At 38.1% G+C, this 14,606-nt stretch overlaps 1 protein-coding gene across 2 annotated transcripts in view; it reads left to right on the top strand.

The window, feature by feature from the left end:
* The window catches only part of TBCK (TBC1 domain containing kinase), a 231,941-nt gene extending 219,081 nt beyond the window's left edge, over positions 1-12,860 (top strand). For both annotated transcript variants that reach the window (XM_082838412.1, XM_082838411.1), the window contains one exon: positions 12,303-12,860. In XM_082838412.1, coding sequence (XP_082694538.1) covers positions 12,303-12,413 — 111 coding nt within the window. In that variant the 3' untranslated portion in view covers positions 12,414-12,860. The remainder of the gene's footprint in view (positions 1-12,302) is intronic.
* Positions 12,861-14,606: the final 1,746 nt, after the last annotated feature.

Raw genomic sequence — 14,606 nt, forward strand, 5'->3', positions numbered from 1 at the left:
TATTTATGTAAAGAATAGGCAAGTGTAAGTCTAAATTGAAGAATTTCTTTTGTCGTTCTCAAAATTCGAAGAAACTTTAGACTTAATATTATCAAGATGAAACTTTGAATAAGAGCTTTCAGGTACATACTACAAATTGTTCTTACTGACTATGGATAAACAAGCTATTCCTTGTAAGGGATCCACAGATCTTGGCTCATCTTGCTTAAGGGCAATAGCCCTAGCAAAGAAAATATCTCTACACAGCAGTTACTGGAGTCTCAGGATTTCCTAAGGGTCTTCCATAATGTTACTATGTAGGCTGCAGAGTGCTAGGTAAAAGGGAAAGGGAAAAACTAAAAATGCAAGAACCACTTAGGAACGAATTCAAGAGTAATTGGGGTCTAAAATGGAGTAGGAGCAGAGGAATGGAAAAAGAGGAAATGGATCCAAGACAAATCACAGAACTAACACAGCTTTGTGCCTAACTGAATAATATAGAGCCAAAGGACTTTTTTTTTTTTTTTAACTCAAAGATCACCTTAAAGTTTCCAGCTTTGGTTTTGGGGGGAGGTTGCTGATACCTTTAACAGAGATAAGAAAGAGAAAAATAAAGTAAATTTGGAGAGAATGTAATGAATTTTGGACATACTGTGTTTGAGGTGCTAATGGGACATCAGTATAAAAAATGTCAGTCAAGCATTGAGAAGTTCAGACTGGAATTCAAAGGGGATTTAAAACTAGATGGGTATCTATAGAATCTTTCCACTTATAAACAGTTAGTATTCTACAATACAGAACAAAAAGATGTAGGGTTTTTCTTAAACGTATGGATACTAAGGGAGGAAGGAGGGGGTGGGATGAATTGGGAGATAGGAATTGGCATATATACACTACTATGTATAAAATAGATAACTAATGAAAACCTACTGCATAGCACAGGGAACTCTACTCAATGCTCTGTGGTGACCTAAATGGGAAGGAAATCCAAAAAAGAGGGGGATATATGTATACGTATAGCTGATTCACTTCGCTGTACAGCAGAAACTAACACAACATTGTAAAGCAACTATACTCCAGTAAAAATTAATTTTAAAAAAAGATGGAGGGTTTTTCTTTACCATAACTAAATTTAAAAACTTATAAATGTATTATTTTAGGAAAGGAAACAAATTCCAGGTGATAACCTGAACAAGAGATTGTCGAAAGACCATTAAAAGATACAACTTACATTTGTTTCAAAAAATTGTAAAAATCCATTGTCTCCATTACAAAATAGCTTATAAATAAGAAAAATTTGCTTTAGTGCCAGTGATTGGTAGAGGAGATCAACAAAGAAAACAAGAGATCAAAGGAAAATGGAAGAGAAAGGAAAGGAAAATGGAAGAGAAAGGAAAGGAAAATATCATTTGGACATGTGAGGAAAAAAATATCTGTTATTGAGATGTAAACAAAGCAAACAATGGAGCAGAAGTTGCATTGACTTATGCTGACATCATGTGACCTTGGGAAATATTTATTTTCCTTGCCGTTTCTATTTAAAGTGTATACTTTAAAACATTAAAATTATTTTCCTTTCCTTTACTCCTCATAGGATTTTGTTAGAATTGTATATAAGACGGTAAAATAGAAGAGACAAAGAAGAGAAGTTTATAATTGCACATGAAAATATTAACTTCTCTTTTTCTCATATACCCCTTGAGTGGCCCACATACCACTAAAAATTACCGAACTCATTGAGAGAATAGCACTGCAACTTACTAAGAAACAAGCATGGAGGCCAAGAATAGAAAGTGAAACTTTCACTGCGTTATCTTCATATTCTTCATCTACTTCAGTTCCTTAACTGTGGAAATGGACTGAGGACATGGTCTCTGATCTGACGACTCTGTGGCCTTCTATATTAAAATTATCACACAAAGTTTATTATTTCTATATTTATAAACTTCATCATTACTTTTTTGTATAAATGTTTTTTATATTGATAACTTTCAAAGACTTTTTTAAAATGTCTTTTAAATTTTAAACACATTGAGTTAGTGCGCTACAATTATGTATATGTCCCCTTATAGAACACAAACTATAAAAAATGTTTTTTAAGATGAAATCTTTACACTATCCCATTTCCTAATCCCCAAAGATTAGTTCCAAGAATAGAAGACTAATATACACCATAGCATGGATTCTGAATATCCCAGACACCATTAGGACAGTTACCTCTCAAATAAACATGGACCAGAACGCTTAGACCATATAATGTCTGTTTTTGTAAACTCTCCCATTTTTTTTCTTACTGCATAATTAACCATATTCCAGTATATAACATGCTAGAGTAATACCCTGGAATTACCTGTTTTGCTCCTTGTCACAAGTGCCTTTGGTGAGGTGTAAGATGATTACTGGCCTTGTGTTCACCTTCTTGGTTTTGCCTTCCAGCTGATTTTACTTCTGTGAGTGAAATAAGAAAGTAAGGTAGCCACTGCCTAATTGTTATTAGATGTTAATACTGTGAAAACTGATTTCACACCTTTTATAGCACTCCTTTTTTTTCACTGTTAATGAGGTATAATTGATACAGAAGAATTGTATATATTAAAAGTATACATCTTGATGTTTTTATATATGTATACATTATGAAATGATCACCAAAATCAAGCCAATTAACATATCCATCACTTCACCATTTTTTTTCTTTTTTTTTTCTTAGCAAATTTCAAGTATACAATGAGGCATTGTTATACTTGCTATATATAGTAACTAGTCACCATGCTGTACATTAGATCTCCGGAACTTATTCATCTTGCACAACTGAAACTTTGTACCCTTTGACCAACATCTGCTCATGTCCTCCCATTGACCCCTTCACCCCTGGCAACCACCATTCTACCTCTGCTTCTATGAACTTGACTATTTTTGATTCCACATGTAAGTGAAATCATACATATTTGTTTTTATGTCTGTGGCTTATTTCACTTAGCATATGTCCTCCAGGTTCACCCATGTATAACAAATGGCAGGATTTCCTTTTTTAAGGTTGACTAATAATCCATTGTATATATACACAACATTTTCTTCATCCATTACCTGTCAGTGCACATTTAGGTTGTTTCTTTTTTTTTTAATTGAAGTATAGTTGATTTACAATGTTGTGTTAATTACTGCTGTACAGCAAAGTGATTCAGTTAAACATATATATACATTCTTTTTTTTTTTTTTTTTTTGCTGTACGCGGGCCTCTCACTGTTGTGGCCTCTCCCATTGCAGAGCACAGGAGCCGGACGCGCAGGCTCAGCGGCCATGGCTCACAGGCCTAGCCGCTCCGCGGCATATGGGATCTTCCCAGAACGGGCACGAACCCGTGTCCCCTGCATCGGCAGGTAGACTCTCAACCACTGCACCACCAGGGAAACCCTACATTCTTTTTTTTTAATATTTTTTTCCATTATGGTTTATCATAGGATATTGAGTATAGTTCTCTATGCTATACAGTAGGACCTTGTTGTTTATCCATTCTATGTAGAAAAGCTTACATCTACTAACGCCAACCTCCCAGTCCATCCCTGTCCCAAACCCCTCCCCCTTGGCAACCACCAGTCTGTTTTCTATGTTCATGATTCTGTTTCATAGATAGGTTCATTTGTGTCATATTTTAGATTCCACATATAAGTGATATCATATGATATTTTTCTTTCTCTTTCTGAGTTCACTTAGTATGATAATCTCTAGTTGCTTCTATGTTGCTGCAAATGGCGTTATTTTGTTCCTTTTTATGGCTGAGTAGTATTCCATTGTATATATGTACCACATCTTCTTTATCTGTTCATCCATTGGTGGACATTTAGGTTGTTTCCATGTCTTGGCTATTGTGAATAGTGCTGCCATGAACACAGGGGTACATGTAGGTTGTTTCTATATCTTGGCTATTGTAAATAGTGCTGCAATGAACATGAGAATGCAGATGCCTCTTCAAGATCCAGATTTCATTTCCTTTGGATACATTCCCAGAAGTGGGATTTCTGGGTCACATGGTAATTCTGTTTTTCGTTTTTGGAGGAATGTCCATACTGTTTTCCATAATGGCTGCAGCAATTTACATTCCCACCAACAAAGTGCAAGGGTTTTCTTATGTAGTTTATTTATAAAAATAAACGTATGTAGTACTCTTAAGAAAATAAATGTCAGTGTGTTAATTATAAAATATCTGGGTGCAGAAAACTAGCAGGAGACAGAATACTTTTCTCAGTTATGGGAGGAACATAATAAGGAACAAAACAAAAAATGACATTTTAAAATTATTGTATAATTGAGGGAAGAGATCAGTGGAGTATTAGTTAAATCATTTCTACCTCTTTCCTGCGAATCCTTGTCACAGCTCTTATGTTTCTAACTGGGATCACTGAGTTGGGCAGTTAAAATTATCAAGACATTTATTAATGACTCCAGAAATCTCTTAAGTAATCAGGGCAAGACAGGCCTTGAGTTATATTTAAGGCCACACTGTACTACTCCAGATGGAGAAATCACCCCATATCTTACTTCTCATCTCAAATATGTTTATCTGAGTTGTCCAGCCAAACTCTTAGACATAGGTACATAATATGCATAAAGTGTCAGCCTAGCTCCAACCACACGGTGCCAGAAATATTAAATGTGCACCATATTTTCAGCATTCCAGAGGATCAAGAGGACACATAAAACTAGCACAGCATCAGTTTCACATCCATAAAACCAAGAAAATGAAATTGCTACAGTTGCTCATTACAGGTTAATTGCCAGTTCCCTTATTCAGTTTCATACCCAACCAAAAGTGATATTTCACTTTTGAAATATTACCCCAAATTTAGCATTATTTGTCAGGGAAAGGAATGGACAAATAAATGGAAGAGAGAGACTTCTCAGCTTGAGCTTCACCAGGGAGTTGGTCAATTCATGCCCATTGTCCAGTCCCCAATATGAACTTAAAACTCACAAGGCCAATTAATTGTTTGCAATGTGCTTAATTGTCTGCAATGTGCTCCTTGCAGAATCTTGAGGAGCCCAGTTTTCTTAGCTTCCTGCTGCTACTATACGTTCCACCCAAAACTGTATCCTAGGATACCCAGTGAGAAGCAACATGATCCTGGTCTGTGCCCCTCACAAATCTTACCTGTTCTCAGCTTTAATTTCTTGACCTTAGTTAACATGCACTGCTCTGTGGCAGTTCAAAAATCCCTTTCCTCCACTCATTCTCCTGCTGCAGTAGAACTTGACTTCCTCTAAACAAACATGCCAGCCTCTGAGTCCAAGCTCAGATGCAAGATAAAGAGAGAAAACAAGATGGAGTGGCACCCACAAGAGCCTGCCACTTTCAGACAGTGATGACTTGAGGTGTGCCTACCCAAGCCCTAGAAACGAGTACCACCACCAGATCCCACTAACCAGAGGAATGGCAAAAATGCCAGAGCTTTGCCCTCTCCAAATGGGAGTACTTCCCACAAGAAATGCAGCTGCCCCTGCAGTCTGTGATTCCCAAAATTCTATCCCAGCAAATAACAGATTCTGCCAACTCCATGTAGGATGTTGCCTGCTAGATCTTAACTGGTTGTGCAGTTTGAGGAGCCCCATTGTCTCCAGGCAGGACTTGGTCTTACAAATTCCAGCCCCACAACATGGCAGCCTCTTCTGGTGCAAAGTGACTTGCTCTCCACACAGTACTATACTTATAAAAATTACAGTTTGAAGTCCCAGACAAACCTGACCAGCAAATGAATCTCATTATGTAATAAAGCAATCCTCAATCTGGCTACACAATAGAATCACCTAGAATTATAGGTGAAAAAAACCAAAAATGTTGCTGGAGCTTCATCCCAAGAAACTCTACTTCTTACTGGTGTGGAGTGGGCCTGGGTATCAGTGTTTTACTGAAAGCACCTAGATGATTCTGATGGCTTCATAACACTGGTCCAGTATGATATCTTGCCACTTCCACCAAGGATGTCATTCAGTAAGTCTAGGTTTATGATTTCTGTTTGAAGTCAGGCCTCTCCCAAAGCTGCAGCTGTAGTCTACACCAGACGCTTCATCACCAAAGTCCAGTACCCTGTCTATTCACTCAGTAAAGCTGCCAATTCCAGATGGAAAGTAAAAGATGGATGAAACCCTGAACTCTGTGTGCCTGGTTCTCCTCTGTTCCACCATATATCTTCTCCATAAGTGACATGGCTTTTTTCACACAGTGGATTCATAGCCCTTTCTTTCCTCCCTAACCTGTCAAGCTATAGACTCAGAGAGCGCTACCTGATCAGTGTAACGACAGTGACCATCACTTCTGGGTTCTCATTCCCTCCAGGTATTACTAATGAAAGAGGAATGGGGAGAGGGCAGCAGCCCCCTAACCCCTGTTAAATTCAGGAGTACCTTGAACTTTTGTTTTTGTAATAGCCATACTGCTTAATATTGCTTGCTGCTGTCTCCTCCACTGAACTGTAAGCACTGCAAAAACTGAAACAGTGCCTGGGACTTAGTAGGAATTCAGTGAAATGTTCGATTGATAAGTGAATGAACAAATGAATGAATAGATGGAGAAGAGCTCTTTCCATGGTAGGAGTGGAAAGATGCTGTCGTGGCTTCACTGTTAGGGGCCGATATGTAACATGGATAATTGGAACCACAAGCAGAGGATTGGAGGAGCAGAACTCATAATCTTAACCTGAAAATTCAACACTTGCTCTTTTTCTTTACTTAAGCACAGGCTTGCTTCATTTCAAGGTACCTGAACACTTGCCATCTCCTTGTACTCCATTTCTGCTTTTCTTCTTAGACTTCCCACATCGCAGCAGCCTGATTGTTCTAAAATGCTCTGTTCTGCCTGCTTTGCCTTCACCATTTTCCAGCTCAGTAGCAGCCTACTTGTTATGTCCCTCCTTACAATAACAGTGGGAGCTCTTTCCAACTCTACAGCATAGTTTAAGAGAGATTAGGTAAATGTACAGTAAGTCCTTTCTTACTCATTTTCTGACTTCTGTAGTGTTTTGAAAGTACTGAACGCTAAGACTGCTTATCCACAAGCCCTTTTGAGTAATGATATGTTTATCTTAGAATTTCGACCTAAATGGTAATTGTATTGCTGCATGTGGGAGAATGAAGCCACGATGTTTTAGTAATCATATAGTACCAGAGACTGTGCTGCCTGCACATGTGACTTGGGACAGGTGAATCTGGTGCCTCTGTTCTTAAGGACTGGTTGAAAGAGAAATAAGCAAGAAGCACAGGATGAAGATCAGCTCACTTTGCACTCTAGCTCACTTGATACTTTTTGAAATACAGTACACTATTTCTCTTCAACATTAATTACTATTAAGGATATCCTCAGTGGTTCTAAAAGAGCTTATGCTCTAAAACATGAACAGCATTTGAATCTCTCTTAAGGCATTGCAGAGAATTGTGGAAAAGTTAAGTGGGGTCAGCAGTACTGAGTTCGTTTTCTGTTAGTTGTTTTGAAAATTGCTAAGATCTGAGTCCAACAACATCTATGGCTTGGCCAAAAAGTTCCTTCGGTTTATACGTAAAAATAAAAGAAAAATTTTTCATTTTCACCAAGAACTTTATTGAACAATGTATTCACCATTTTGTTCCACTACCTTCTGCCATTTTTCAGGCAACTTCCATCGTCCCAAAACTTTTCATCTTTTTGAGCAAAGAACTGGTCCAGGTGCCTTTTACAGTCTTCCAGGGAATCGAAATTTTTTCCGTTAAGAGAATTTTGTAAAGACCGAAATAAATGTAGCAGTAGGCTGCTGCTGAGCTGGAAAATGGTGAAGGCAAATAAAAGAAACGCAGTCTTGCATTATCCTGATGGAAGATTATGCGTTTTCTGTTGACTAGTTCTGGATGCTTTTCGTTGAGTGCTGCTTTCAGTTGGTCTAATTGAGAGCAGTACTTGTTGGAATTAATCGTTTGGTTTTCTGGAAGGAGCTCATAATAGAGGACTCCCTTCCAATCCCACCATATATACAACATCACCTTCTTTGGATGAAGACCGGCCTTTGGTGTGGTTGGTGGTGGTTCATTTCGCTTGCCCCACGATCTCTTCCATTCCACGTTATTGTGCAGTATCCACTTTTCATCGCCCATCACAATTTGTTTTAAAAACAGAACATTTTCATTACATTTCAGCAGAGAATCGCATGCGGAAATATGGTCAAGAAGGTTTTTTTCACTTAACTTATGTAGAACCTAAACATCAAAGCGATTCATATAACCAAGCTGGTGCAGATGATTTTCAGCGCTTGATTTGGATATTTTGAGTATGTCGGCTATCTCCCTCATGGTATAATGCTCAGTGTTCTCAATTAATGTCTCGATTTGATCGCTATCAACATCAACCTGTCTACCCAACCGTGGAGCATTATCCAGTGAGAAATCTCCAGCATGAAACTTCGCAAACCACTTTTGACACATTCCATCAGTCACAGCATCTTCTCCATATGCTGCACAAATCTTTTTTTGCGTTTCAGTTGCGTTTTTAACCTTTCTTGAAATAATAAAGCATAATATGCCGAAAATGTTGCTTTTTTCTTCCATCTTCAATATTTAAATGGCTACACAAAAATTCACCAGTTTTGATAAGCTTTTTTTTAAATGCACGCTTCTATGAAAGCTGTCACAGAACAGTCTAACAAAATTGTTTCAAGTGACATTAAAAGCAACTAAGTTCTACTAGAGCCATCTTACGGAAAAAGACCAAATGAACTTTTTGGCCAACCCAATATTTCACCTACTTACTGATATCTTTATCCTTGGGCTTAAGATAGTATTTTTCAAAATATTGTCCACAGACCTGCGTTAGAATCATCTAATGGTGTTTGTTGAAAAATAAAAACAAAAACAAAAAACACATTCCTGAGCCGCAGATCAATAAACAGAATCTCTGAGTGACGCCTTGAAGTTATCCTGACCAAACAACTCAGCTAATTCTTTTGAACCTGTAAAGTCTAGACTGCTCGCTTGAGACTTCACCAATATTAAGCTTCAAATACTTCCAAGAGGCAGTAGCACTGTGAGCAGGTATTAGTCATTTTTCTTGAAGGATCTGAGATCAGGTTATGATAAAGTAAATGAGAAAAACGTGAGGACACAAACATCCAAGGGGGAGGAATAGGACACCACCTATAGACAGAGAATGGCCAGAGAGCTAAAGAAAACTTTCTTTACTTTACCTCTACTTCTTACCCTTTTGCCCTTGGGTATTTGTCCTTTACCATAGTTTAGTTGAGACCAATAGGCATATATTGAGCCCCTGCCATGTGCCGGGCACTAGGGACTCTACTACCCAAAGCAATCTACAGATTCTATGCAATCCCTATCAAACTACAAATGGCATTTTTCACAGAACTAGAAAAAAGATTGCACAATTTGTATGGAAACACAAAAGACCCCAAATAGCCAAAGCAATCTTGAGGAAGAAAAATGGAGCTGGAGGAATCAGGCTCCCTGACTTCAGACTATACTACAGAGCTACAGTAATCAAGACAGTATGGTACTGGCACAAAAACAGAAATATAGATCAATGGAGCAGGATAGAAAGCCTAGAGATAAACCCATGCACATATGGTCACCTTATCTTTGATAAAGGAGGCAAGGGTATACAATGGAGGAAAGACAGCCTCTTCAATAAGTGGTGCTGGGAAAACTGGACAGCTACATGGAAAAGAATGAAATTAGAACACTTCCTAACACCATATACAAAAATAAACTCAAAATGGATTAAAGACCTAAATGTAAGGCCAGACACTATCAAACGCTTAGAGGAAAACATAGGCAGAACACTCTATGACATAAATCACAGCAAGATCCTCTTTGACCCACCTCCTAGAGAAATGGAAATTAAAACAAAAATAAACAGATGGGACCTAATGACACTTAAAAGCTTTTGCACAGTGAAAGAAACCATGAACAAGACGAAAAGACAACCCTCAGAATGGGAGAAAATATTTGCAAATGGAGCAACTGACAAAGGATTAATCTCCAAAATATATAAGCAGCTCATGAAGCTCAATCTCAAAAAAACAAACAACCCAGCCCAAAAATGGGCAGAAGACCTAAATAGACATTTCTCCAAAGAAGATATACAGATTGCCAACAAACACATGAAAAGATGCTGAACATCACTAATCATTAGAGGAATGCAAATCAAAACTACAATGAGGTATCACTTCACACCAGTCAGAATGGCCATCATCAAAAAATCTACAAACAGGGCTTCCCTGGTGGCGCAGTGGTTGAGAGTCCGCCTGCCGATGCAGGGGACACGGGTTCGTGCCCCGGTCCGGGAAGATCCCATATGCCGCGGAGCGGCTGGACCCGTGAGCCATGGCCGCTGAGCCTGCGCGTCCGGAGCCTGTGCTCCGCAACGGGAGAGGCCACAACAGTGAGAGGCCCGCGTACCACCAAAAAAAAAAAAAAAAAAATCTACAAACAATAAAAGCTGGAGAGGGTGTGGAGAAAAGGGAACCCTCTTGCACTGTTGGTGGGAATATAAATTGATACAGCCACTATGGAGAACATTATGGAGGTTCCTTAAAAAACTAAAAATAGAACTACCATATGACCCAGCAATCCCACTGCTGGGCATATACCCTGAGAAAACCATAATTCAAAAGAGTCATGTACCACAATGTTCACTGCAGCACTATTTACAATAGCCAGGACATGGAAGCAACCTAAGTGTCCATTGACAGATGACTGGATAAAGAAGATGTGGCACATTTATACAATGCAATATTACTCAGCCATAAGAAGAAATGAAATTGAGTTATTTATAGTAAGGTGGATGGACCTAGAGTCTGTCATACAGAGTGAAGTAAGTCAGAAAGAGAAAAGCAGATACGGTATGCTAACACATATATATGGAATCTAAAAAAAAAAAAAAATGATTCTGATGAACCTAGGGGCAGGGCAGGAATAAAGATGCAGACGTAGAGAATGGAGTTGAGGACACAGGGAGGGGGAAGGGTAAGCTGGGACAAAGTGAGAGAGTGGCATGGACATATATGCACTACCAAATGTAAAATAGATAGCTAGTGGGAAGCAGCCGCATAGCACAGGGAGATCAGCTCGGTGCTTTGTGACCACCTAGAAGGGTGGGATAGGGAGGGTGGGAGGGAGACGCAAGAGGGAGGGGATATGGGGATATACGTATGCATATAGCTGATTCACTTTGTTATACAGCAGAAACTAACACAACATTGTAAAGCAATTATACTCCAATAAAGATGTTAAAAAGAAAAAAAGAAACAACACTCTCACGTCCTAGAGGAGTTTACAGTTTGCTAGAGGAAGCAGGCTCTTAAATGGGCAATTTAAATAAATGTGGTAAACCAAAGGTAGAGATTTGCACAAAAAATCTGGGGGCCTGAAAAGAGGGCCCCCTAATGGAAACTTAGCTCCTAAACAAGGAATTGCCTGAGTAAGGAAGTAAGTAGAAATTAGGGAGGTCGGGGTTGGGGGTTGTTTGTGAAGAGAAACTAAAACAGGGGACCAGGAGTTGGTGGGAAATGGAGCATGTTTCCAACAGACAGTGCACAACCAAAAAAGACTCTGAATCCTAAAGTGATCCCATCTGTCAGGCGATTGATTACAGTCCAGGGCTGCTTCATCGTAAAGGTGTAGAGAAAGATAATCAATGATCCTGGATAGGTAGACATGGGCAAGTCAGAAAGAAATGTGTATGTCTTGATAATTATTCAAAGCCCTGCTTTGCTAGGCATCTAGAAGACATCTTGGAGCAGTCCTTCAAATTTATTCCAAATTTATGGTCTCAAACTGTTCATTGCAGTTGCTCCAAAAACATGTTAGAACCAGTTCATGGGCCTTCTCTGGGATATTGTGCATGTAATTGCAATAACTAATATGTTGAAAATACTGTAAAAATTGTTCAAAATATAGATTTGAGAATGTTTTGACTCTCACTGGAAGGATATATGAAAAATAGGAATATTACTGTTCTCTGGAGAGGGAGACTGAGAACAGAGGTAGGAGGAATTTACCTGCATAGTCTCATGGTATACCCTTTTATATTGTTTGAATTGTTTACCAAGTATATTTATTGCCTATTCAAACAAGTTTACAAGAGAATTAAAAAGAGACATTTATCCCATAGCATAAATATGTTTGAAAAGAGGAATTTAATTTATATTAAAAACTAAATTAATGATTCGTTGATAGAACAGTGACAGCAGTAATAACATTATCATCATTTGTCTATCACAGCTTGAGAAAAAAACGGGATTGGAGATATATCAATTTTATGTATCCTTTATAAATTTGTCCCTTTTTTTTTTCAGTTTGCGGCTCATCTTGTGAAGATGAAATATCCGAGAATCTGTATTCTAGATGGTGGCATTAATAAGCTCAAGCCAACAGGCCTCCTCACTGTCCCATCTCCTCAAATATGAAGAACAAGAGTCTGGCTGTCAAAAGGACAGAGTGGCATCACCCCCGGCAGCACAGCTCTTCACAGCCTTGCCACTCTAAGGCAGAACTAGACTTCCAGATGGTTACATTTCCATTTCAAGTTTTGTCATGAGACATTTTTTTTTAATCTCATGACCGAAATGTTCAGCTATCCAGGCAACAAACTTGACTGTACATGTATTGCTGAAAGAATTTTCTTAACAATGAAATCCAATCATGTATTTTTACCACACCAACGCAAAGCCAGAAGAATTCAACTGACGAGGCACATTTAGCATTATCAAGAAGTCTCAGTTACACTGAAAAGTCTGTCTCCCATTGCATTGAACAGACAGCCCTAACAAAGGTATTCTTTAGAAGTATAGACTGAATGTGATCTGAAATCATCCTTCCGTGATAATGAAAACTGAAAAGCTATTCACAATACATTCCTTATAAGTAAATGCTATATTTGGTAACTCATTTTGGGCCCAGATATATGTGTGTGTGTGTGTGTGTGTGTGTGTGTGTTTAGAAGGAGCAGAATTTAACCCTTTGGAGAAAGTAATAACAGTTTACTTCAAGAAAAATGAAAGTCAGAAACCATTCATATTATATAGAATATTTTTCAGCTCCTGTAGCTGAGACACCCAAAATAAGAGTGACTTAGACAGGCTAGAACTTTATTTGTCTCTCACATAAAAGTCTGCATAGTCAGTCTAGGGCTAGTGTATTGGTTTCATTAGCATTAAGTACTCAGGTGTCTGTTCTCATTCTTTACCACCCTCAACACTTAGTTTCTATCTCATAGATCAAGATGGCTGTTAGCTCCCACCATCATATCTACAATTTAGAAGGAAAGGAATGAAGGAGGAGGGAGGGGAAAAAAAGAGAGAGAGAAGGAAAAAGGAGGGAGGGAGGAAAAAAAGAAGAGAAGGAGAGAAGGGAGGGCACACTCCTTCTCTTTAAGGGCACAAACCAGAAGGTGCATGTATTACTTCTGTGTACATACCACTCACCAGAACTTACACATGTGGCCACAACTAGCTATCAAGACAATCTGGAATACAGTTTTGGCTGGGGAGCCATTTACCCAGTTAAAAAATTTTATTACTGTGTGAGAAGAGGAGAAAACATTGAGGGACAACTGGCAGCCTCTGTCACATTATTCAAAAAATTAAGCATTTCACTGAAGCTAAGATATATCACAATTTTATGTACCATGAAGAAAGAAAAAAAAGCAGCCAAATAAACTGTGACACACCAGCAATTATAAGATTCATTTCCATTTCAGAAATGTGAAAAAAATATGCATCTTAGCATTATTAAAATACAGTACATCTTTTTTACTATTTTCAATTTTGTTTTAACTAAAACATTTTCTTTCATCTTTAACTTATATTCTTCTTCAATGTCAGGACTACCTAGGTAGAACATTTCAATGACAGCCTTAATGAAACTTTCTTAACTATGGTTTTATTGTTGCTGTTTGTTTTGGATGTTTTGGGCATCTATTTTTTTATTCAGATACAATGATATACCTTAAAATTCACCCTTTTAAAATGTACAATTCATGTTTTTTAGTAGATTCACAACACTGTGCAATCATCACTACTATCTAATTTCAGAACATTTTCAAAACCCAAAAAAGAAATCCTGTACCTATTAGCAGTCATTCCCCATTGACCCCTCCCAAGGTCTTTAATTTAATTTTTGTATATGGAGTGAGGTAAGTATCCAACTTCGTTCTTGCATGTGGCTATCAAGTTATCCCAGCAGCCGTGTTATTTTGTTTGTTTTGCTCAATTAAGTTATATTCAGTCATTCACCAAATACATTTTGAATACCTACTACTTACAAGACTCTGACATAATCAGTGGTTACATAATTCTGTGATCTTTACATAATATACAAAGTAAAAATGTGAGAATTAATGAGAAAAGAAAATTTTACCATGATTTCTCTAACATCATTTTTGGGCCATTATCTACCCTGGTTAGGAAAATAAGTCCTCCTGCCCTTTCCTTCAATCTTTGATGACTTATTTGACTTCATAATCATAGCGCAGCACTGATGATCTTTTGGAAGGAATGGTTCTGAGTCTTAACTTTGCCTTCCTGAGAAAGCAGAGAAAGATGGAGCAGCAGAGATTTGAACTGAATGGAGTGGTAGGTAATGAGAGAGGGTGAAGACCT

The sequence above is a fragment of the Leucopleurus acutus genome (assembly GCF_964270905.1).
Source record: "Leucopleurus acutus genome assembly, chromosome: 4".
In the NCBI taxonomy this organism is placed as follows: Eukaryota; Metazoa; Chordata; class Mammalia; order Artiodactyla; family Delphinidae; genus Leucopleurus; species Leucopleurus acutus.